Raw genomic sequence first — 25,138 nt, 5'->3', positions numbered from 1 at the left:
TATTCTTGAAAAGCCTTATAACCGTGGTTTTGAATTCTATATCCAGTCGTTTGTTTTCCTCCATTTCTTTCGTTTGTGATCTGATTCTTTGACGCCGCATTTTCACTGCTTCCCTGAGTTGGTAAGGTAGATTTGTTTGCTAGGTTTCCAATATGGCCCAGTGGGTCTGCCTCCCCAGTTAACCTGAGGTGGACACTCTTGGTGCACCCCTTTGTGGACTGTGTGTACAGCCTTGTTGTAATTAAGTCTTGATTGTTGTTGGTATCACTGGGAAGAATTGACCTCCAGGCCAGTTGGCTGTAAGGATCAGCTGTGTCTATGCTGGGAGAAGTTCGGTGCTGGAGACAGCCTTATAGGATTAGACTTGCCAAGTTGCAATAGCCTCTGTGCTCAGCTTGGATGGGGTGGAGTCTCAGTCTTGGCTTCCCGTCAGCCTTGCCCTTGCACACACGTGCGTGCCTTCAGACCTCTGCCTTCCCGGCTCCCAAGTCTCCGCCCGAGAGTCCAGACTCCCCCCACAAGAGTGTGGGTCCCCAGGGGCTCGCCTGGAACTGGGGTTCACTGCAGTCAGAACTGGGGCTCAGTGCAGTCAGGAGCCTCTGACTCCCTTCCACTAGGGAAAGCCTGTGGCAACCTCCGCAGCCTTTGTGCGCACTGGCGCGCACGTGCTTTCAGTCCTCCACCTTCCCCGGCTCCCGAGTCTCCGCCTGAGAGTCCAGACTCCCCCCACAAGAGCGTGGGTCCCCAGGGGCTCACCTGGAACTGGGGTTCACTGCAGTCAGAACTGGGGCTCAGTGCAGTCAGGGGCCTCTGACTCCCTTCCACTAGGGAAAGCCTGTGGCAACCTCCGCAGCCTTTGTGCACACTGGCGCGCGTGCGCTTTCAGTCCTCCGCCTTCCCCGGCTCCCAAGTCTCCGCCCGAGAGTCCAGACTACCCCCACAAGAGCGTGGGTCCCCAGGGGCTTGCCTGGAACTGGGGTTCACTGCAGTCAGAACTGGGGCTCAGTGCATTCAGGAGCCTCTGACTCCCTTCCACTAGGGAAAGCCTGTGGCAACCTCCACAGCCTTTGTGCGCACTGGCACGCGCGCGCTTTCAGTCCTCCGCCTTCCCTGGCTCCCGAGTCTCCGCCCGAGAGTCCAGACTCCCCCTGTAAGAGTGTGGGTCCCCAGGGGCTCGCCCGGAACTGGGGTTCAGTGCGGTCGGGGGCTTCCTTCCCCCTTCCGCCAGAGAAAGTCAGCCAGGCTCTCAGCCGCCCTTCCTCTCTGCGCACACAAAGACCCTTTGCCGTACCTCCAATTCTCTGTGAGCTTTTCTCTTTCCTTCTAGTTGTAGAATTTTCACTCAGACAGCTTTCCTGTGGTTCTGGATGGTGTCCGTTCTGTCTTTTAGTTGTAGTTTTGAAATTGTTGTGCAAGGCAGCAGTTTAGGTGCTTACCTATGCTGCCATCTTGGTTTCTCTCGAAGGACTCACCATTTTGTATGCCATTAAGAACATTGCGATTTATGGGAAGAGTCAAAATATCAACATTAACAGGAGTTCAGAAAAAGTTGATTCCAACACTTGTGATGACTTTGAGGGGTTCAGGACTTCAGTGGAGGAAGTAACTGCAGGGATGGTGGGAAAAGAGAGCCAGAAAATTAGTAGAGCCAGAAGATGTGACTGAATTGCTGCAATCTCATGATAAAACATACGAGGAGTTACTTCTTACGGATGAGCAAAGAAAGGGGTATTTTGAGATGGAATCTACTCCTGGTGAAGATGCTGGGAAGATTGTTGAAATGACCACAAAGGATTTAGAATATTGTATAATCTTAGTTGATAATGCAGTGGCAGGGTTTGAGAGGATTGACCCCAATTTTGCAAGAACTTCTACTGTGGTTAATATGCTATCAAACAGCATCACATGCTATAGAGAAATCATTTGTGAAAGGAAGTCAGTCAATGTGGTGAACTTCATTGTTGCCTTATTTTAAGAAATTGGCACAGCCACCTCAGCCTTCAGCAGCCACCACCCTGATCAGTCAGCAACCATCAACACTGAGGCAAGACCCTCCACCAGCAAAAAGGTTATGACTCGCTGAGGGCTCAGATGAAGCTTAGCATTTTCCAGCAATAAAGTATTTTCTCATTAAGGTATGCACAGTACATAATTTTTTAGACATAATGCTAGGAATACTTAATAAACGAGAGTATAGTGAAAACATAACTTTTACATGCACTGGGAAACCAAAAAATGTGTGCGACTTGCTTTATTGCAGTACTCACTTTATTGTGGTGGTCTAGAACCGAACGAACCTGCAGTATCTCCAAGGTATGCCTGTCCTGATAAAGGTGGGGAATACCTGTTTTAACATATTTTAGCCTAAGTAAAGATTTTTAAAAAATGTTTTTATTGATTTTTAAAAAGAGAGGAAGGGAAAGAGAGAGAGAAACATCAATGAGAGAGAAACATCAACATCGACCTGCTGCCTCCTGCACCTCCCCAGCCGGGGATAGAGCCCACAGCCCACAACTCCGGGCATGTGCCCTAACTGGGAATCAGACCAGCGACCTCTTGTTCATGGGTCGATGCTCAACTGCTGAGCCACACCAGTGGGCAAGACTTTAATTTTGAAGTTTGCTAAAGGTCAGAGGCATGAAATATAAAAGGCATCTTTTACATTAATTGCTATTCCTTGGGGGAAGATTTCCCTCTTTGATATTTATGGTTCTGTTTTCTTCTGTTACTAACCCAATTCCTCACTACCACCACCATCAAAACAAGAGAGAAAAAGAGAGAGAGAAACCTGGAGATGAAACTAGTATTTTAAAGTAATTCCTAATAGATTTATTCTATCAAGTGCTTTAAGCCAGTGGAGAACTGGAATATTAGTGTGATGTAGTAAAATGCACTATATTATAGGTAATTATGCAGATTTAGAATTTTACGTAAACACAGAGGATAAGGATCTAAAATATGCCATGAAGGAATGGGTCCATGTTCCAGCCAGCCTGGTATTTCATCTCTAATAGAAGTACCTAAAAATGTTTAGCAGAGTCTGGTATCATCGTGTATCAGTAGTGAAAAATGAGAGGTGTTTCACCCCTATCCTAGATCGCTTGACCATAATGTATCCGTTATTCATTTATTTAAACTTTTAAAACGTGTAAAGACCTTAGACTTGATTGAACCCCTAATATCATTATAAAAATTTCATTTTTTACTACCCGACATGGTAATTAGTATTTTATTTTATTTGTCCAAATTTACAATAGTTTTCAAGCTCTTGCATGTATTTTGCAGTTCTTATTCTACAGTTTTATGAAAAATCTTGTTCATAAAAATGGTCAACTTGTTTTTACCTTCATGATTTGGCAAGTTTTTATTATTTCCTCTTTATCATTTTTTTAATGGAACCTCGATTTTATTAGTCTTATCTAAATGATACGGTTTACTTAAGAGGCATACATTGTGTTCTCTAGCACCTGTGTGATAAAAACATTTCACTATAACAAAGTATCTTTTTTCAAACCTTTAACAAGCTTATTTTGACCCTCATTATTTCTGAGAGGTAAGACAATTATGTATTTATTTATTCTATGGCAGACAGGAATTCATTTAGTATTTTTTTAAACTTTCTTATCAAGTTAATTGCTATTAAAGTTTGAAATCATTCTTTCTTCCTTTTTTTGCTTTAATATATATATACTAGAGGCCCGGTGCATGAAATTCGTGCACGGGGGGTGTGTCCCTCAGCCCAGCCTGCACCCTCTCCAATCTGAGACCCCTGGAGGGATGTCTGACTGCCCATTTAGGCCCGACCCGGTAGAATCAGGCCTAAACGGGCAGTCAGACATCCCTCTCACAATCCAGGACTGCTGGCTCCCAACTGCTCACTTGCCTGCCTTCCTGATTGCCCCTAACCGCTTCTGCCTGCCATCCTGATCACCTCCTAACCACTCCCCTGCCAGCCTGATTGATGCCTAACTGCTCTCCTGCCAGCCTGTTTGCCCCTAACTGCCCTCCCCTGCAGGCCTGGTCCCCCTAACTGCTCTCCCCTGCAGGCCTGGTCACCCCTAACTGCCCTCCCCTGCAGGCTTGATTACCCCCAACTGCCCTCCCCTGCTGGCCATCTTGTGGTGGCCATCTTGTGTCCACATGGGGGCAGCCATCTTTGACCACATGGGGGCAGCCATCTTGTGTGTTGGAGTGACAGTCAATTTGCATATTACTATTTTATTAGATAGTATAGAGGCCTGGTGCATGGGTGGGGGCCAGCTTGTTTGCCCTTAAGGATGTCCCGAATCAGGGTGGAGGTTCCCTTGGGGTGTGGGTTGGCCTGGGCGAGGAGCCTGTGGTGGTTTGCAGGCCGGCCACGCCCCCCAGTGACCCAAGCAGAGGCCCTGGTATCTGGAATTTATTTATCTTCTACAATTGAAACTTTGTAGCCTTGAGCGGAGGCCAGGGCTGGCCAGGAAGCTTGGCTTCCTCCATCGCTGGGGAAACCCAAGCCTCCTGCTCGCTCTGTGGCTGCAGCCATCTTGGTTGGATTAATTTGCATACTCGCTCCTGATTGGCTTGTGGGCGTGGCTTGTGGGTGTAGCAGATGTACTGTCAATTTGCATGTTTCTCTTTTATTAGTATATATATATATATATATATATATATATATATATATATATATGCACACACACACAGATTAAGGAAAGGGAGAGAGAGAAAGAAACATCAATGATGAGACAGAATCATCAATTGACTGCCTCCTGCACACCCTCTACTGGGGATCGAGCCTGAAACCCAGGCATGTGCCCTTGACCAGAATCGAACCCAGGATCCTTCAGTCCGCAGGCTGACACTCTATCCACTGAGCCAAACCAGCTAGGGCGAAATCATTCTTTCCAAGGTGCCAGGATCTTCCTCACTCTCTAACATCTGCATGTATAATCCTTTTGACCTCCTGTTCCTTATGTCTCCTTGCAGCCATATGTGTCGTTGTCTCAGCAGATGGCACCACCTAGTCCAAGCAACAGTACACCTAACAGCAGCAGTGGGAGCAATGGAAATGACCAACTGAGCAAAACCAACCTCTACATCCGGGGTTTGCAACCAGGCACTACTGACCAGGACCTTGTCAAGTTGTGTCAGTCGTAAGTTGGGGTATGTGTGGGTAGACTTCCAGGGACAGCATAGATTGGGTGATGCTGGCTTGTTGCCAGATACTCTTATCCTGAAATACAATATTATTTTCCTTCTACTCCATAGTCACAAGGTTTCTCAGCAGCCCCTCTGAAAGAAATGCTACCTGCTACTAATATATAAAACCTTGGTGTTTCTCTGAGGAAAGCCAGGACAAGGCTGGCTTTTAAAGCCAGTGTATGACTCTGTTTCTAGCAAGTAAAATCTTTTCTGGTGGAAAGATTCCTATCCTTACACCTTGAACAGAAATATTCAGTATCTCCAAAGGTATTGATTAGAAGGCAGGGAGGGATATAAGAAAGTGGGACTAGTCAATGGAATTATATACTTCAAAGAGTTTCTGCTGCTAGAGATATACCCAGTGAACCCGAGAAGCCCTCAAAGCAGTGGATAAAGAAGAAGGTGGAGAAAGAGGCAGTCACTTTGCATCTTCCCTCTAAAGACGTTCGGGGTTCTTCGGAGTAGACTGAGTCATAAGGTGGAGATAACTGTCATGGAATCAGCCTTGTTAAGAATCCTGGGAAAATTGCAAGTGTGCAAAAATGCCAGTTCATTTCCTTTAGGCAGAAAAGTGTATGTTTCAAATAATACGGAGAAAAAGTCTGGAGATGAAATGGGAACATTAATGGGGAGAAGGAAAGCGGAATTTTGGTAAGTGGATGGTAGAAGGAGAAAAATCGGAACCTTCGATTATGTAAATTTACCATTTTTAAAAACTTTGTTTGGAAGTATAACAAGTGCACAGAAAAACACACAAACCATAAGTGTATTTACAACAGTGACTTTTTACAAGGTGAACACACCCTTATTGTTACCAGATCAAGAAACAGAACACGGCCAACTCTTCAAAAGCCTGCCTCTCCGTTTCTATCTCCTTCCCGCCCCAAAGGTATCACCTCACTATGAACAGTGCTGCTCTGAACTTTACATGCCTTTTGGTGCACGTGTGTACACCTTTATGCTGTGTATATACCGCCGAGTAAAACTGCTGACTCGGAGGATGTGCATCTGTTCAGCTTCTGTTGATATTGCTGAACCGTTTTCTGAAGTGGTTACAGAAATTCAGACTCCCACAATTATGCATGTAAGTTCCAGTGCTCCAAGTCCTAGAGAAGCAGAACATTCTGCCTGCAAAATATAGTTGTATGAGGCATCATATGTACTCTATAAATCCCTTACTCTTCTGATGTGGTTTGCAAATCATATGGATTTTTTTGTTAGCACCAGACTACACAAATTCAACCTAAAAGGCTAGATGTATCTATAAAACGGGTTCCTTTAACTCAGCTTACCTTGCTAGGAAGGTATTTCAATGGCACTTAGTCGAGGACTAGTAATGTTTGGGGGAATGGAAACTGGCAGAAATGTTGGCTTAAGAGGGAAAAGAATATCTTATCAGTCTAGTTCCTTCATTCTGCACCTTGTGTTTCTTGTCCTAGATATATTGTGCTACAGAAATCTCCTCACTCCGCATGACAGAGAAAAAGCTCAGTTCAACTTCACTATACGTACTTTTTCATCTTGCCCTTTCAGCAGTTGCCCTACCTTCTGCTGTGTCTGAAGGGATGAGAATAGTCAGGGTCAGCATGTAGGATGGAAGTGAGGAGTCCGAAAGGGGACTATGGAGAAGTGGCAGTGAGGCAGGGAAAGCGTGGGTTCTAGGTGAGTTATGATGAAAGGGAGGCTGAGAAGAGCAGGTGAGTAGACCCCTCATGGACGCTGTGAGCTGGGAGTTAAACCTTTCTGGGAAGGGTGTTTCCTATGCGTAGAAGGACGTCCTGCCTTTGTCCCAGTTGGTCTCTCTCCGGGTTGCAGGGGAAGTACAAGTGGCTGGATCCTAAGCCCTGGTGGGTGGGAAGGAGAGGCAGCGTGGAGTCTGGGACTGGAGCTCGCAGTTCTCTTGGAGGGGCTCCGTCTGAGGAGGAAGCGGCAGGAGGGGCTCAGCGGCTGCCAGCTGCCTGGAAATTCTGAGCTCAGTCTCAGGCTGCTCAGACCACAGCAAGCTCCACCCTGGGGCCTCCATAGGGATAGCAGCATGCGTGTCCTCTGACCTAGTCTCATGCAGCTCTTCCTTTGCCTAAATTTGGGAAAGAATCCAAGTATGTAGCCCTGAAGAACTAGGATCACCCCTCCCCCCCCATTTTAATGTGTTCTTTTCCCGGCCTCCAAGGCATTGCTTAGTTTATTCTTTCTAATCCATTGGTTCCAAGAAGCCCCACTAAAACAGTCAGTGAGAGGTCGCCAAGGAGCGAAACAAATACATCAACCGTCCTACGAGCTTTAGGGATGAGAAGAGTGGTAGGAAAATGCTTCTTTGGGATATTGGTCTTAAATTCAGTCCCTGCTAAGCGTTTTTAGTTAAATCTTGTACTTGTATCTTTGTCAGTGTTATCGGTTCTCTCTTTAATATTTTCACCCGCCTGGAGTGGAATGGAGAGACTTTTCGTTAGTGGAACACTTCTCATCTAATCCCCGACGTGTGACACCCCGCTCTGCTGCCAAAGTATGCTCTTTCAAAATGTTGAAAACATGACTGTCATACAAATATAGGTGGACACATGCCAAAGATTTATTCCAGTCATTGGTGAGGGAACCAGCAGGATGGTAAAATGAGTTCAAAAAGCATTTGAGGGACAGAGTGTTTACAGGTACTGAAAAAAGAATGTTGGAATAAGATTGCTGGGTTACATACAAAATGGGTTCATATCCCAGAGAACAATAAAACAGTGACCTTTGGGACTTTCTTTCCTACTGGACAGAAACTATTTGCATTTCTACTGGGTAAACATCAACATTTAGTATGTATCCTCACTAAACCTGGGCCCCAATCAGTAGTAAATAGTAAATGAAACAACTCGCTAGATAATGAAATATACCTTGAGTGGGCTTTTATTTTATTTTATTTTATTTTATTTAAATATATATATATATATATATATATATATATATATATATATATTTTAATATTTTTATTGATTTTTTACAGAGAGGAAGGGAGAGGGCTAGAGAGTTAGAAACATCGATGAGAGAGAAATATCGATCAGCTGCCTCCTGCACACCCCCTACTGGGTATGTGCCCGCAACCAACGTACATGCCCTTGACCGGAATCGAACCTGGGACCCTTGAGTCCGCAGACCGACGCTCTATCCACTGAGCCAAACCGGTTAGGGCTAAATATATATTTTTATTGATTTCAGAGAGGAAGGGAGAGGGAGAGAGATAGAAACATTAGTGATGAGAGAGAATCATTGATCGGCTGCTTCCTGCACGACCCTCCACTGGAAAGTGAGCCCACAAAACTGGGCATGTGCCCTGACTGGGAATCAAACCTGTGCTCTCCTGGTTCTTAGGTTGATGCTCAACCACTGAGCCATGGCGGCTGGGCTTGAGTGGGCCAATATTCCAGAATGATGTTGAAAGGATATGAAATCATCATTTTGCCTTGTCATCAAGTTTTGGATAATTTTCTTTCCTTTTTTTTTTAATTTTTTTTGTTAATCCTCACCTGAGGATATTTTTCTATTGATTTTTAGAAAGAATGGAAGGGAAAGAGAGAGACAGACAGACAGACAGACAGACAGACAGAGAAACATCAATGTGAGAGACACATCGATTGGTTGCCTGTGCACACACCCCTACCAGGGCTGGGGAACGAGCCTGCAACCAAGGTACATGCCCTTGACCAGAATCAAACCCAGGGACCCTTCAGTCCATAAACCAATGCTCTTTCCACTGAGCCAAACAGGCCAGGGCTGAATAATTTTCTTACCTGGTCGTGTGCCCACTCCCCTCCTAACACACTCAAATCCTGACAATGAGAAATAGAAGTTTTAGAATACAGTAAAGCAGGAGAGCCATTTGCAGTAGATTAAAGTTGAGGTCACTTGAATATAATAACAGTGATAGTAATTAAGAGTTTTTACATGTTTACCATGTGGTAAACACTAGTGCTTTATATTCATTTCCTGTTCCAAACAATCCTATTTCTATTTTACAGATGGTGAGACTGAGGCACAGAAAGGTTAAATGACTTGTCCAAGATCACACATAGCTACAAAGAGGTAGAACCAGGATTTGAGCATAAGAAATCTGGTTCAGGTTGACCTTCAATCAGTAGAGGGATAGGGAACTGGGTGTCAGAGAAGATAAATGTCTATAGGTTTTTCATAGGAGGAATGGTGTTTGTCCAAAAGAAGATAAGTAACATCAAGGATTGTTTTTAGTCCTTAAGGAATTCCTGCCTGAGCACTGCCCTTGCACATTCTGCGATGTGTATGTCGCCAAGCTTCTCTCCTGAAAAGACAGTAATCTCTTTCTAGTGTCTGAGTCTTAGTTGGAGAAGAAGAGAGAAATGTGTTGGACTACAGTTGCCTTATTTCTTGTGGGTTCTTTTGGCAATTAGGTTTATATGATAAGCTTAATATTTTAAATTCATCTTCTCTTTGCCTGTTATTAAGGTTTGGGTAGGATCAGTTGTCGTAGTGGGAGTGGAGAAAGGACTTGGGTTCATCCAGATGTCTCATTCTCTGTCCTTTCCTACACACCTGCCCCCAGATGGTCACTTTGCGTTTTCTTCCCCTTAGATATGGCAAGATTGTCTCCACGAAGGCCATATTGGACAAGACCACAAACAAATGCAAAGGTGAGAAAGAGCTGTCCTTGGTGATCGAGAGCAGCTGTCAGTGAGCCCATCCCTTGTCTCTGCCCTTTACTGCTGCAAGTCCCTAGTACCCAAGGCCGGAGAGAAATCTCAGAGGTGTCCAGACTTAAAAGACCAGCAGAGCTCTGGCCAGGTAGCTCAGTTGGTTAGAGCATCATCCTGATATGCCCAGGTTGCCAGTTTGATTCCCGGTCAGGGCACATACAAGAGTTAACCAATGAATGCATAAATAAGTGGAACAACAAACCGGTATTTCTCTCTTCCTCCCGCTCTTTCCACTTTCTCTCTCTAAAAATCAATCAATAACAACGTTTTAAGACTAGCAGATATTTAGACTCTCTGGTGACCAGATAGCTAGAGGTGCATATGCTATTCTGGGGACCTAAGGCTAGAAGTCTGCACAAAAGAGTCTTGGGGTCCCTTGGGCTTACTTTGAATCTCATGTTCCCCTGGATTGGATGGTGTTTATGGGTAGTGAGATTATTTCTCTTTAGCAAAGCATTGTAAATGCTTTTTGGTGGTAGTGGGGTGGATGACTTGGTAGGTATGATTTTGGGAGGATTAATAGTTTTGTTGGGTTTTGAGCAGTTTTAGGTGGAGATGTAAGAATTGTAGGAGAGGCAAAGTATGTAGGTTGAAGTGGAGAATGACTTCTTCCAGCAGGTAGCTGGTTATCTGCCAGGAAGAGGCTGTACTCCCACCTGGCCAGTGTGGCTCTGTGGTTGAGCATCAGCCTATGAACCAGGAGGTCACGGTTCGATTCCCGGTGAGGGCACATGTCTGGGTTGTGGGCTCGATCCCCAGTAGGGGGTGTGTAGGAAGCAGCCAATCAATGACTCATTCTCATCATTGATGTTTCTCTCTCTCTCCCTTTCCCTTTCTCTCTGAAATCAATAAAACTACATAATTTTAAAAAGAGGTGGTATTCTGCCCTAACTGGTTTGGCTCAGTGGATAGAGCGTCAGCCTGTGGACTGAAGGGCCCCAGGTTCTATTCCGGTCAAGGGCATGTACCTTAATTGCAGGCACATCCCCAGTAGGGGGTGTGCAGGAGGCAGCTCATCAATGTTTCTCTCTCATCGATATTTCTGACTCTCTATCCCTTACCCTTCCTCTCTGTAAAAAATCAATAAAATATATTTTTTTTTAAAAAAAAAAAGAGGCTGTATTCCCATGCCTAGCATTCTGGGGTGTGGCTAGAAAAGAGGAAGGGTTGTTACTTTAAGAAGTCAGAGTGGGGGGTGCTGTAGATTATTAGAAGAGCCTTCTTCCTGAAACCTCATCTTTGTTGAGGGAGGGAGAAAGGCAAGGACACCACAAGGACCTTATTGCCCTGGGCACGTTGAGCTTTAAAGTAACTGAAACTGCCCAGCAATGTGTGGCTCAGTGGTTGTGTGTCAACCCTTGAACCAAGAGGTCATGGATTCCATTCCCAGTCAGGGCACATGCCCGGGTTGGGGGCTCCATCTCCAGTAGGGGGTGTGTAGGAGGCAGCTAATCATGATGATGATTCTCTCACTCCCTCTCCCTTCCTCTCTGAAATCAATAAAGACATATTCTTTAAAAAATAGACCAAATCTCACAGGGTTTGAGAAGCATGTAGATATGCACCTGAAACCTCCCTACCACTTCTATTACATGGATCAGAACCCTTCCTCTGTCTCCTGAAAAGCCTGGGCCTCCTACCGCCCCCCTGCCCCCGTATCCCCCCACCGCCCACTGATGCTGTTTCCATTCCAGGCTATGGCTTTGTGGACTTTGACAGTCCTTCAGCTGCACAGAAGGCCGTAACGGCACTGAAAGCCAGTGGTGTCCAGGCACAGATGGCAAAGGTAAGGAAGGGTGCTGCCCAGGTCTTTCCCTCCAAGGGGTTGTGGTGAGCAACAAGGTTCACTTCCAAGGTTTCCATCACTCGAGAACCATGATGCTGATGGGCAAAGGCCCCCTGCAGTGATTTGTTACTCTATGTGGCCAAAGGCAGTCTGGGCTAGGGACCCGTTTAGCACCCCTTGGCTGCTGGAGGAAGACGATAGGCAGGTAGCTCTGTCCAGTATTATAAGCAGGAAGGAGGGTCCAGAGGCTTGCTCCCTTCCTCCCGCTGTCTCCCCATCCCCACCCTGGTTCCACACTTCCCTACCACACAGCTTGTGGGAGTTTTGCAACATTCTCTGAAGAAGCCAGTTGTGCATCTCAGTGTTCAGAACAATGCGTTCCACCTCCCAGGACTGTTCCCTGGGGTGGGGCGGTTCTGTGGTGTGGCGTGGGGGGAGGGACCTCCCAGCGGGAAGGAGACGTCCCTCCTCAGATCTGCCTTGAGCTGTTCTTTCCATCTGGACGACTAGGAATCCAGAGGCTTTCCCCTCCCGCGTGCTCTCAGGTGGCACTGCCCCCTTGCCTGTCTGAAGTCCTTGTGAATAGTATGTGGCGCTGATGAGGCAGGGCTGCCAGCCACCTTTTTCTATAATTAAAGAAAATGGAAGCCCTGAAGGGAAAGGCAGAAGAGGGACTGAGTTGCTTGTGACCCACAATCTAGAGCAGAGTGGCTGCTGAAATCCTTAAAAAGGCAGCTATGGGACGTGGTAGCCACTGTGTATGCTTTGCCTACTGGCAGGGCCCTCCCACCTCTTCCTTCTGTAGAAAAGCCTGACAGCGGATGTAGGACTCTGCAGAGTTCCTATGAGACCAGAGCTTTCCGCTCCATGGGGACCAGGGAGCTACGCATGTGGCCCTCTGTGCAGCCCCAGCCCATTGCCTTCCCGTCCTCCTTCTCCCCTCTCCCCTCTTCCTGCTTTCCCTCCGTCAGGGAGTGAACAGGCATTCCTACTCAGAGGAGTCTGCTGTGGCCGGAAGAGGGGGGCGGGGGGGGGGGGGAGGATTACTCAAAACAATCCAGCCAGCGAACAAGGCGGTCCGAGAGAATCCAGCCTCTGCGCCCGGCTGCTGGGGGAGTAGGAGAGCTGCTCTGCCTAGTTCTTAAAGAGACAGCCAACACTTTATCAATGACTTGTATTATGGGCTTGTACAGTACTGATGATATTAAATCTGCTTTCTCTCTCTCTCTTTTTTTTTTTTTTTTTTGGGGGGGGGAGGGTCTGAGCTCAATATACAACCCATGGTAGTAGGACTAGGGGTTTGTTACAAATAGTTAAGATTCTCTTTGTTTATGTGGGACCCTTCCTGTTATCTTTTTTCTGAGATATTATTTTGTGGATGAAGGCTGAGATGTGAGCTTCATTTTCTCTCTTTTATTTCCATAGCAACAGGAGCAGGACCCCACAAATTTATACATATCAAACCTCCCACTGTCAATGGATGAGCAAGAACTGGAGGGAATGCTGAAGCCCTTTGGCCAAGTTATCTCCACTCGGATCCTTCGAGACACCAGTGGGACCAGCAGAGGGGTTGGCTTTGCAAGGTGAGGGATGCCAAGAATGGGAAATGATGTGTTTAATAAAGAATGTCACAAAATCCGTGCCCCCCTTTCCCACAAGGGACCGGTCAATTGGCCAAAAGTACTTGATAGTGTCATGGGGAAGCTCCGGCTACCTGTCATTGTGTCCAATGACGAAGGCAAGGGTGAATCCTATTGGGCGTTTATCGAAAAGGCTAGCCAACCAAGAAGACAGGGTGCTTACAAGCAGCAAATCTTGCATTCTAGCAAGGTGCAGGGGACAGGATTATATAGGGGAAGGGGCTAGGGTGAAGCCAGGAATGGACGTCAGCTATTATCCTTTAGTCATCAGGCAATGAGATGATGTTGATGAGGTGATGTTTTGACTCCTGGTGGGTTGGCCTGACCATGCTTATCGGTTCTGCTTGCTGGGTTCACAGCTGAGTCACCTCCTCAATCGCTTTGCACAAGCCTTGAAAGGAAACTTAAGAAAAACTTAACCCCCTATTCACATACTAATAAGTATATGTGTTCTAAGATTTAAAATAATGATTATTTTTCAGATTAATTCAGGTGCTCTCTCTATCAGATGATAGGTCCTCCCTATCAAAAGTAAATCAAGTTTATTTAATTATAGGTCACAATACTAAAAAGTTCATGTGCCCCAAATCCTTGTCCTTTCCCCACTACTTTCTGCTACTCTAGCCTTTATTCCTTTGCTCCAGATCCAACCAGAATAAAATAATTCTGCATCTTCTAATAGATTTAATGTCACTGGTACTGTACAAGCCCATAAAGCAAGTGTTCTGTATCTTCCTATTGTCTCATTTAATCATCACTACAACCCTGTGAAATATTAACTCTCCATGTTATAGATAAGGAAACCAAAGTTCCCAAGATGAAGTGACTTGTCCCTGGGGTCCCAGGAGTGGGTGCTAGAAGCAGAGCCCTAATACTTCTGGCTTCCAGGTCAGTTAGGATGAAGTGGAAGAGCTGGTCTACCTTCAGATCTGTTGAGAGACTTAGATTCTGGAACCAACTCTGCCACTAACTGTCCATGTGATAGCAGACCTTTATGAGTCTTGGTCGACTCTGGAGATTGATTTATTATTTTTAAATATATTTTTTAATTGATTTCAGAGAGGAAAGAAGAGAGAGAGAGAGAGATAGAACATCAATGATGAGAGAAAATCATTGATTGGCTGCCTCCTGCACGCCCCCCACTGGGGATGGAGGCCATAACCTGGGTATGTGCCCTGACCAGGAATTGAACCATGACCTCCTAGTTCATAGGTCAACGCTCAACCACTGAGCCATGCCAGCTGGGCTGTGGAGATTGATTTAGATGAGTGATTTTCTTATGGTGTTCCCTAGTGCTGCAGAGCTCTCTAGCGTACCTTCCTCGGTGCTTAGGTGTCATTGTTGTAGGGCATCAGCTTCCCCTGTCCTACTTAAGAAATGGTTCTGCTTTTTTTTCCTTCTTCTTTTTTAAATTGATTTCAGAGAGAAAGGGAGAGGGAGAGAAAGATAGAAACATCAATGAAGAGAGAGACTCATTGATCAGCTGCCTCCTGCATGCCCCCTACTGGGAATCGAGCCCATAACAAGGGCATGTGCCCTTGACCAGAATCGAACCCAAGACCCTTCAATCCCTTCAGTCTGCAGGCCGACACTCTATGCCCTGAGCCAAACCAGCTAGGCTCTGCTTTTATTTATCTTAAGATTTTGTTTGAAAGAAGATTCTGTTGTGGTGTTTGTTTTTTCTTTAAATTTGAAAACTACTGGACTAAGGTCCCTTTTTGTTTTATATCTTGTCTGTTCCAAGAACACTCCTTTACTCTGGAGTGTTTCAAACCGTGGGAACTAGGAATAGGGCTTCTGTAGCCAACTCACTCTTGGTAGTACCACCTGCTGGCAATCCCAAGTACAACTAAGAGAGTTCTGAGGCTTGTGGTCATCAAACATTTTTGTTCCCATACTCTTTAAAAGCGGAGGTTCCCAACCCATTTCAGATCATGGCACCGCAGTTGTCTTATTAAATTTTTCCCCAAGACCAAAAAAACCCCACACTTAACAGTTCAATTTACTAGGTAATTAAATGGTCTAAACAACTCAAAAAGTGTTCATATCTCTCCTGGCTGGTGTGGCTCAGTGATTGAGCATCAAACAATGAACCAGGAGGTTTGAGTTCGATTCCTGGTTAGGGCACATGCCTGGGTTGCAGGCTCAATCCCTGGTGTGGGGCCTGCTGGAGGCAGCCGGTCAATGATTCTCATCATTGATGATGTTTCTAGCTCTCTCTCTCTCTTTGAAATCAATAAAATATATATATTTTTAAAAATTGTTCATATCTTAGCAATTTTATAGCTACTTGAGAAAATACATTGAAAGAGGAAATATATTGCAACGTTAAATAACTATACTTACTAATGGGATGTGTACCTGTTGGAAACTGAACAAGTTGTCAAACCTTGGAATCAGATTGGACACTATACCCTCATTTCCTGTTATACATTGATTTTCTTATGGTGCTTGCTTTTGTCATAGCAACCTTTGAAAAACCAGCTTTGCAAAAATACATTATCAAAAGGATTGTAGGGTGATCTGTTGTTGCAATGGTGAACTATTTAGAGTTAGTTGCTCACACAGTATCCAACAGATGTTGCTGTATTTTCTTCAGAAATTTAAAATATTCCTTGCTGTGGATCTGCGAGCACACCACAATGACCCAGGGTGTCTCAGAGCCCAGTTTGGGAACTGTGGCTTTAAAGACTTGAAAAACTATGAAATCTCTTGCATGTTTCTACATTAATAACTACAAATGTTCTTGAAACATTTAGGTTCTTGCTAAGTATGATTTCCAGCAAAATGTAAACATTGATATTTTAAATCATACTGTTTTGTTTTGTTTTAATATATTTTATTGATTTTTTTACAGAGAGGAAGAAGGGAGAGGGATTGAGAGTTAGAAACATCTATGAGAGAGAAACATCGATCAGCTGCCTCCTGCACACCCCCTACTGGGGATGTGCCTGCAACCAAGGTACATGCCCTTGACCGGAATCGAACCTGGGACCCTTCAGTCCGCAGACCAATGTTCTATCCACTGAGCCAAACCTGTTAGGGCTAAATCATATTGTTATATAATTTTTCAGTGTATCCAAATGAGATCTAAATGTCATAGCAATTTGATACACAAAATCATCCATTTAAAAATACATAGGGCATTTCTTTTTTATTAGTTATAACTCTTACATCTTTCTTATAACATTCCATTTTTTGCCCTATCCGGTTTGGCTCAGTGGATAGAGCGTCGGCCTGCAGACTCAAGGGTCCCAGGTTCGATTCCGGTCAAGGGCATGTACCTTGGTTGCGGGCACATCCCCAGTAGGGGGTGTGCAGGAGGCAGCTGAGCAATGTTTTTCTCTCATTGATGTTTCTAACTCTCTATCCCTCTCCCTTGGTCTCTGTGAAAAATCAATAAAATATATATTTTTAAAAAATTCCATTTTTTCTTCTTTATCTTACATTTTTATTCCATTTGTGTTGTATTCTAGTGTAAAACATTTTTATAGTTGAAAGTCTTTTTATGGACCATTCTGTCATACTTCTCTGCAATAAAAACATGTATATAAATTAAAAATTTTTCCAGTGGCCCTGAGGCTATATATGTATGAACCCATAAGAAAATTCTCTTTTTAAAATATATTTTTTATTAATTTCAGAGAAGAAGAGATAGAAACATCAATGATGAGAGAGAATCACTGATTGGCTGCCTCCTGCACACCCCTATTGGGGATTGAGCCCACAACCCAGGCATGTGCCCTTGACTAGAATCGAACCTGGGACCCTTCAGTCTGGAGGCCGACGCTCTATTCACTGAGCCAAACTGACTAGGATAAAAATTCTTTTTATAATGTTTAGTTCCCAGTTGCCCCAAACAACATAAGTATATTTAAATGTTGATACAAAATTATTCTATAGGAAGTAAATTTTATTGGAAATGCTTCTCCTATGACATGAATACGTTTTATTTTGTTTAGATTTTTCTAATTAGGTCATGCAGCCATCAGTGAATATTGTTCACTGCTGTAACAAGACAAGGTTTAATATCAATTCTGTTCCTGTGTTTTGTTTTCATGCTGAGAAACTTTGTTCATACAAATAAGTAAATGGGAATGGAAAGAGATTTTTGAGTGGTGTGGTTTTTTTTAAGATTTAAAAATTGATTTTTTAGAGAGAGAGGGAGAGAGAAACATCAATCAAATCATCCATTGACTGCCTCCTGCATGCCCCCTATCTGGGATCAAGCCCATAACCTGGATATGTGCCCTGACAGAGAATCAAACCAGCAGCCTTTTAGTGCATGGGACAACACCCAAACAGCTGAGCCACACCAGCCAGGGCGGGGATGGGAAGAGTTTTGTTAAAATAGGGATTCTTTGAATTCCTTTTGAATCATTTGCCAAGAACCAGGGTAATTTATCAACAAATTTGATTTTTTTTAATGTGTCAGTTGACAATTTACGGAGTCCTCCAGCTTATGGAAGGAAGAATTGGGAGCATCTGACATACAAAAAAAAAATTTGTAACTCATTTACCACTGCCTTGTTTTGAGTTTTGGGAGAGTGTGAAGTAAATTGAGAGGAGTGACTGTGAGAGGGGACTTGAGCTTTGATCATTACTGATCATGACCAGTCCCCCAGGCAGATCAGTTTTAGGAAAGAGTTTATGAGACTGTTGAGGTTCTGAAAGTGATTCTCTTGAAACTCTCTATGCCTGCGCACCCTTTTCCTATCACTATGGCCCTAACCCTGTCTATTACTGTTTCCTCCTACAGACTCTTGAAATCTTAAGCTTAAGGAATAGGAGTAACCCAGCTGAAGACTTCTGCTCTAGGATACCTAACGTGGTTTTCTCTAAAACATTCCATCTGAGGCCTTTTATAGTGACACCGTCATAGGAATGGTTTATACTTTTAGTGGCTATTGGCATGGAAAATATAGTGAGACTTTAAATATGAAAAGAGGGCAAGATACTGTACCTTGTATTATATGGGCCCTTACAATTCTTAGACACATTTAGATAGATTATCTTATTTGATCTATACCAGCGGTCGGCAAACTCATTAGTCAACAGAGCGGCAAACCGCGGCTCGCGAGCCTCATGTGGCTCGTGAGCCACAGTTTGCCGACCACTTGTCTAACCCATAGAGCTTTGGGAGATGAACAGGAGCTGGAGTCTAGATTTTCTGTCCTCTTTCCCCAGCAAGATACTTCAACTCACATAGTTCCCATTGTTTTTTCTATCACCATGGGCCCTAAACCTGTCTTATTATTGTTTCCTCCTACAGACTCATTTTTATTGTTCAGATTATTACAGTTGTTCCTCTTTTTTCCCCCCATAGCTCCCCTCCACCCGGTTCCCAACCCACCCTCTGCCCTTACCTCCCCGCCACTGTCCTTATCCATAGGTGTACGATTTTTGTCCAGTCTCTTCCCACAACCCCCATACCCCTTTCCCCCGAGAATTGTCAGTCCACTCCCTTTCTATGCCCCTGATTCTATTATATTCACCAGTTTATTCTGTTCATCAGATTTTTTATTCACTTGATTTTTAGATTCACTTGTTGATAGATATGTATTTGTTGTTCATAATTTTTATCTTTACTTTTTTCTTCTTCTTCCTCTTCTTAAATAATACCTTTCAGCATTTCCTATAATACTGGTTTGGCGGTGATGAACTCCTTTAGCTTTTTCTTATCTGTGAAGCTCTTTATCTGACCTTCAATTCTGAATGATAGCTTTGCTGGGTAGAGTAATCTTGGTTGTAGGTTCTTGCTATTCATCACTTTGAATATTTCTTGCCACTCGCGTCTGGCCTGCATAGTTTCTGTTGAGAAATCAGCTGACAATCGTATGGGTGCTCCCTTGTAGGTAATAAACTGTTTTTCTCTTGCTGCTTTTAATATTCTCTCTTTGTCTTTTGCCCTTGGCATTTTAATTATGATGTGTCTTGGTGTGGTCCTCTTTGGATTCCTTTTGTTTGGGGTTCTGTGCGCTTCCTGGACTTGTAAGTCTATTTCTTTCACCAGGTGGGGGAAGTTTTCGGTTATTATTTCTTCAAATAGGTTTTCAGTATCTTGCTCTCTTTCTTCTTCTGGCACCCCCATAATTCGGATGGTGGTACGCTTAAGGTTGTCCCAGAGGCTCCTTATGCTATCTTCAAATTTTTGGATTCTTTTTTCTTTTTGCTTTTCCGGTTGAGTGTTTTTTGCTTCTTTGTATTTCAAATCTTTGACGTGATTCTTGTGTTCCTCTAGTCTGCTATTAGGTCTCTGTATAATATTTTTTTATTTCAGTCAGTGTATGTTTAATTTCTAGTTGGTCTTTTTTCATATCCTCGAGGGTCTCACTAAATTTATCGGCCTTTTCCAGGAAATTCTTGAAAAACCTTATAACCGTGGTTTTGAACTCTATATCCAGTCGTTTGCTTTCCTCCATTTCTTTCATTTGTGATCTGTTTCTTTGTCTCCACATTTTCTCTGCTTCCCTGAGTTGGTAGAGTAGCTTTGTGTGCTAGGTGTCCTATAGGGCCCAGTGGCTCAGCCTCCCCAGTTACCTGAGGTGGACACTCTTGGTGCACCCCTTTGTGGACTGTGTGTACAGCCTTGTTGTAGTTAAGTCTTGATTGTTGTTGGTATCACTGGGAGGAATTGACCTCTGGGCTAATTGGCTGTGAGGATCAGCTGTGTCTACGCTGGGAGAACTTCTGTGCTGGAGACAGCCTTATGAGACAAGACTTGCAAAATTGCAAAAGCCTCTGTGCTCAGCTTGGATGGGGTGGAGTCTCAGGGCTGAGCAGACAGCCTTGGCTTCCCGTCAGCCCTGCCCTATGAGGCCCCTGGGTCTCAGTGTCCCTCGGTAATTGCTGTAAGCACCTCTGAGAGAAAGCCACCCTCTGCCAGACAGTCCAGTTTCTCCCAGAATGAGTCTGGGTTCCCAGATTCTCACCTGGAACTGGAGTTCAGCGCAGTCAGGAGCTTCCGTCTCCCTCCCACTTGAGAAAGCCAGCCGCGCACTCAGCAGTCAGTCCTCTCGGTACATGCGCGCCTCTGGACCTCTGCCTTTCGCAGCTCCCCTGAGTCTCGATGTGCTTTTCTCTTTTCCTGACAGTCCAGATTCCCCCTGAATGAGTCTGGGTTCCCAGAGTCTCGCCCAGAACTGGAGTTCAGCACAGTCGGGAGCTTCTGTCTCCCTCCTGCTTGAGAAAGCCAGCCACGCACTCAGCTGCTAGTCCTCTCCGCGCACGCATCTCCATACCTCAGCCTTTCGCAGCTCCTCTGAGTTTGTGTGCTTTTCTCTTTCCTTCTAGTTGTAGAATTTCCACTCAGCCAGCTTTCCTGTGGTTCTGGATGGTGTCCGTTTTGTCTTTTAGTTGTAGTTTTGAAATTGTTGTGCGAGGCAGCAGTTTAGGTGTTTACCTATGCTGCCATCTTGGTTTCTCCATGAAATCTTAATGAATAGCTAATTAGACCTTGATAAGTAACCAGAAGCAAAAATAAATAGTGGAAAATTCTTAGCTTGTGTAGTTTTATGAGAGTGAGGGAACAATTTCCACTGAATTTGTAATAAAAAAGTAATAGTAACAGCCTCTGTTTATTGTATTCTTATTTATGAACCAGACACAATCGTAGGCCCATCCGTCAGTATCTGCTTTGGAACATGTATTCATAGCTTAAAGAGCTCCATGGTTCCTTTCAGGACTCCTCCGGGAGCCAGATGAGAGAAACTTCATTAGAAGCTGGGGTTACCTCTTCTTTTTTTTCTTTTCTTTTTTTAAATATATTTTATTGATTTTTTTACAGAGAGGAAGGGAGAGGGAAAGAGAGTTAGAAACATCGATCAGCTGCCTCCTGCACACTCCCTACTGGGGATGTGCCTGCAACCAAGGTACATGCCCTTGACTGGAATCGAACCTGGGACCCTTGAGTCCTCAGGCCAACACTCTATCCACTGAGCCAAACCAGTTAGGGCACCTCTTCTTGATATCTTGAATTTGTGTGGAGGAAACCTGTGTTTTATAGTCACAACCGTTAGAGCATCTGTGGGGCTGGGAACTGGGGCATTCTTTTTTAATGTAGGGAGCACACAGATCTTGGAGAAGCTAGAGCCTAACCCCTCTTGTGCTCCTCAGGATGGAATCCACAGAGAAGTGTGAAGCCATCATCACCCACTTTAATGGAAAATTTATTAAGACACCCCCTGGAGTACCAGGTGAGGCATCTGGGAATCAGGCTGACAGGGCCACAGGTTTTTACTTCCAGTAAAGATTTGGAGGAGTTTTGCATGAGTGTGAGTGAGGCTAAGTGAGGTGGGACTCAGTTACCTGTCTGCTTTCTCTCTTGGTAGCCCCATCAGATCCATTGCTTTGCAAATTTGCTGACGGTGGTCCAAAGAAACGACAGAACCCAGGAAAATTTGTGCAAAATGGACGGGCCTGGACAAGGAATGGAGACATGGTAAGAGGACCTCTGAGGATATTAAAATGGAATGGAAATTACTGTGGCCTGATTGCTGTGAGCTTCGGTGGCAAGCTTGAGAGCTACAGTTTGTAACTGAGAGAAGCTGGCTACTAAGATGCTCTTCCGTGTGGGTCTTGAGTGGGATTTTGCAGCCTGCACAACCAGAAAAACTCTAGAACAGCTTGTCCAGACTTCACTTAATTTTTATTTTTATTATTTTTAGAGAGAGAGGAATGGAGAGGGATAGAGAGAGAAAAAAACATTGATGAGAGAGGAACCTCATTGATTGGCTGCCTCCTGCATGTTCCCTACTGGGATTAAGCCTGAACCCCGGGCATGTGCCCTGACTGGGAATCAAACCGGTGACCTCTTGGTTCCTGGGTTGATGCTTAACTGCTGACCCACATGGGGTGGGCTGTCCAGACTTCACTTTACTCATTCCCACCCTTGACATTCTGGCCTTGCTCCTATTCTTTTTTTTTTTTTTTAATAAATCTTTATTGTTCAGATTATTACCATTGTTCCTCTTTTTTCCCCCCATAGCTCCCCTCCACCCATTTCCCACCCCACCCTCTGCCCTTACCACCCCCACCACTGTCTTCATCCATAGGTGTATGATTTTTGTCCAGTCTCTTCCCGCACCCCCCTCACCCCTTCCCCCCCACCCCCCGAGAATTGTCAGTCCACTCCCTTTCTATGCCCCTGATTCTATTATATTCAACAGTTTATTCACTTGATTTTTAGATTCACTTGTTGATAGATCTGTATTTGTTGTCACTTTGTTGTTCATAATTTTTATCTTTACCTTTTTCTTCTTCTTCCTCTTCTTAAAGAATACCTTTCAGCATTTCATATAATACTGGTTTGGTGGTGATGAACTCCTTTAGCTTTTTCTTATCTGTGAAGCTCTTTATCTGACCTTCAATTCTGAATGATAGCTTTGCTGGGTAGAGTAATTTTGGTTGTAGGTTCTTGCTATTCATCACTTTGAATAGTTCTTGCCACTCCCTTCTGGCCTGCATAGTTTCTGTTGAGAAATCAGCTGACAATCATATGGGTACTCCCTTGTAGGTAACTAACTGTTTTTCTCTTGCTGCTTTTAATATTCTCTCTTTGTCTTTTGCTCTTGGCATTTTAATTATGATGTGTCTTGGTGTGGTCCTCTTTGGATTCCTTTTGTTTGGGGTTCTCTGTGCTTCCTGGACTTGTAAGTCTATTTCTTTCACTTCACTTTCAGGTGGGGGAAGTTTTCTGTCATTATTTCTTCAAATAAGTTTTCAATATCTTGCTCTCTCTCTTCTTCTGATACCCCCATAATTCAGATGCTGGTACGCTTGAAGTTGTCCCAGAGGCTCCTTACACTATCTTCATATTTTTGGATTCTTTTTGCTTTTTGCTTTTCCGGTTGGGTGTTTTTTGCTTCTTTGTATTTCAAATCTTTGACTTGATTCTTGTGATCCTCTAGTCTGCTGTTGGATCTCTGTATATTATTCTTTATTTCAGTCAGTGTATGCTTAATTTCTAGTTGGTCCTTTTTCATATCCTCGAGTGTCTCACTAAATTTATAAGAGGTTTCTAGAAGATTCTTGAAAAAACCTTATAACCGTGGTTTTGAATTCTATATCCAGTCGTTTGCTTTCCTCCATTTCTGTCATTTGTGATCTGTTTCTTTGTCTCCGCATTATGGCTGCTTTCCTGTGTTGATAGAGTGGCTTTGTGTGGTAGGTGTCCTATATGGCCCAGTGGCTCAGCCTCCCCAATTACCTGAGGTGAACACTCTTGGTGCACCCCTTTGTGGGCTGTGTGCTCAGTCTTCTTGCAGTTAAGCCTTGATTGTTGTTGGTATCACTGGGAGGAATTGACCTCCAGGCCAATTGGCTGTGAGGATCAGCTGTGTCTATGATGGGAGAACTTCTGTGCTGGAGACACCCTTATGGGGCAAGACTTGCTTCAGTGGGGCTTTGGTGCTCACTGAGTCTGCCCCCTGAGTGTGTCCCTTATGGATCTGAGGAGTTGTAATCTGGATGGTCCACTCTGACCCCTGGGTACACTGGCTCTTGGATCTCCAAGGAGGTGCAAATTTAGCCTCTGCCTGAGGCCACCCAGCAGGAGCTACAGAGAGATCTGCAGATTCCTCTTCTTTGTTTGGTGTTTGGAGGTGCCCAGATGAGGCCCAACTGTGAAGCAATGCAGGCTGCTGTGGGGCCTTGGGCCTTCTTTCAGTGGCTCTGGTGCTCTCTGACCCAGCTGCAGTTTGTTAGGTAATTTTAGGTTGCAAAGCGCCAGGCCATTCATATGCAAAAGCCTCGAAGCACAGCTTAGATGGGGCAGGGTCTCAAGGTGGAGCAAACAGCTATGGCTGATCCTCAGCCCTGCCCTAAGAGGCTCTCGGGTCTCAGTGTCCCTCGGTAATCGCTGCAAGCACCTCTGAGAGAAAGCCGCCCTCAAGTTCCGCCCAAAGCCAGACAGTCCAGTTTCTCCCCAAATGAGTCTGGGTCCCCAGAGTCTCACCCGGAACTGGAGTTCAGAGCAGTCGGGAGCCTGTGTTTCCCTGTGGATTGAAAAAGCCAGCCGCGTCCTCAGTTGCCAGCCCTCTCCATGCGCGCCTCCATATCTCTGCCTTTACTTCCGCACCTCCTCTGAGTCTCATTGTGCTTTTCTCTTCCCTTCTAGTTGTAGAATTTCCACTCAGACAGCCTTCCTGTGGTTCTGGATGATGTCCATTTTGTCTTTTAGTTGTAGTTTTGAAGTGGTTGTGCGAGGCAGCAAGTTCAGATGTTTACCTATGCCGCCATCTTGGTTTCTCCTTTGCTCCTATTCTTATCCAAGAGCTTACAATATGACTGCTGTGTACTTTCTTTATAGGGTGGTGTGGCCTTGACCTATGACCCCTCCACAGCTCTTCAGAATGGGTAAGGGTGTTTTATATATTCAGGCCAACTCAGAATGACAACAGCCTGTGTCCAAGATGTTTCATCTTGAGTTTTGAACAGCACTTAGTGGGAAGTGGCTGTGTCTATCAGTGGGGGCCCTTTCTTCCTGATTGCCTGTGGTACCTCCCTGATGAGGTTCCTTCCTGCAGGTTCTACCCAGCTCCTTATAACGTCACTCCCAACAGGATGCTCACTCAGTCTGCACTCTCCCCATATCTTCCGTCTCCCGTGTCTTCCTATCAGGTATGTTCATGCCCAAAAGGTGCAGTGATTTTCCCTGTCCTTGTGTTTTAGGTAAAGGAATATAATGCTGGAACCTATTTGTTGTTTTGTTTCTTTTTCCTTTGTATGTATTGCCACAAATAACATTACACAAAAGCATAACACGTGATCACACTCCATATATGTAGACTGGTGTAAAAGCATCCTCTTACTCTCTGTCTACTACCCCA

The 25,138-nt window shown here is 44.6% G+C and overlaps 1 protein-coding gene across 9 annotated transcripts in view; it reads left to right on the top strand.

The window, feature by feature from the left end:
- The window catches only part of RBMS2 (RNA binding motif single stranded interacting protein 2), a 60,344-nt gene that overhangs the window by 21,831 nt on the left and 13,375 nt on the right, over nucleotides 1-25,138 (top strand). For 7 of the 9 annotated variants that reach the window (XM_080662665.1, XM_080662663.1, XM_080662666.1 and 4 more), the window contains exons 2-9: nucleotides 4,963-5,129; nucleotides 9,763-9,821; nucleotides 11,579-11,670; nucleotides 13,096-13,253; nucleotides 21,426-21,505; nucleotides 21,641-21,750; nucleotides 24,619-24,665; nucleotides 24,836-24,929. In XM_080662665.1, coding sequence (XP_080518791.1) covers nucleotides 4,987-5,129; nucleotides 9,763-9,821; nucleotides 11,579-11,670; nucleotides 13,096-13,253; nucleotides 21,426-21,505; nucleotides 21,641-21,750; nucleotides 24,619-24,665; nucleotides 24,836-24,929 — 783 coding nt within the window. In that variant the 5' untranslated portion in view covers nucleotides 4,963-4,986. The remainder of the gene's footprint in view (nucleotides 1-4,962; nucleotides 5,130-9,762; nucleotides 9,822-11,578; nucleotides 11,671-13,095; nucleotides 13,254-21,425; nucleotides 21,506-21,640; nucleotides 21,751-24,618; nucleotides 24,666-24,835; nucleotides 24,930-25,138) is intronic. The other 2 variants (XM_080662669.1, XM_080662667.1) reach the window with 1 other exon arrangement.

The sequence above is a fragment of the Plecotus auritus genome (assembly GCF_963455305.1).
Source record: "Plecotus auritus genome assembly, chromosome: 3".
Classification (NCBI taxonomy): domain Eukaryota; kingdom Metazoa; phylum Chordata; class Mammalia; order Chiroptera; family Vespertilionidae; genus Plecotus; species Plecotus auritus.
This window is presented reverse-complemented; position numbering and strand designations above follow the sequence as displayed.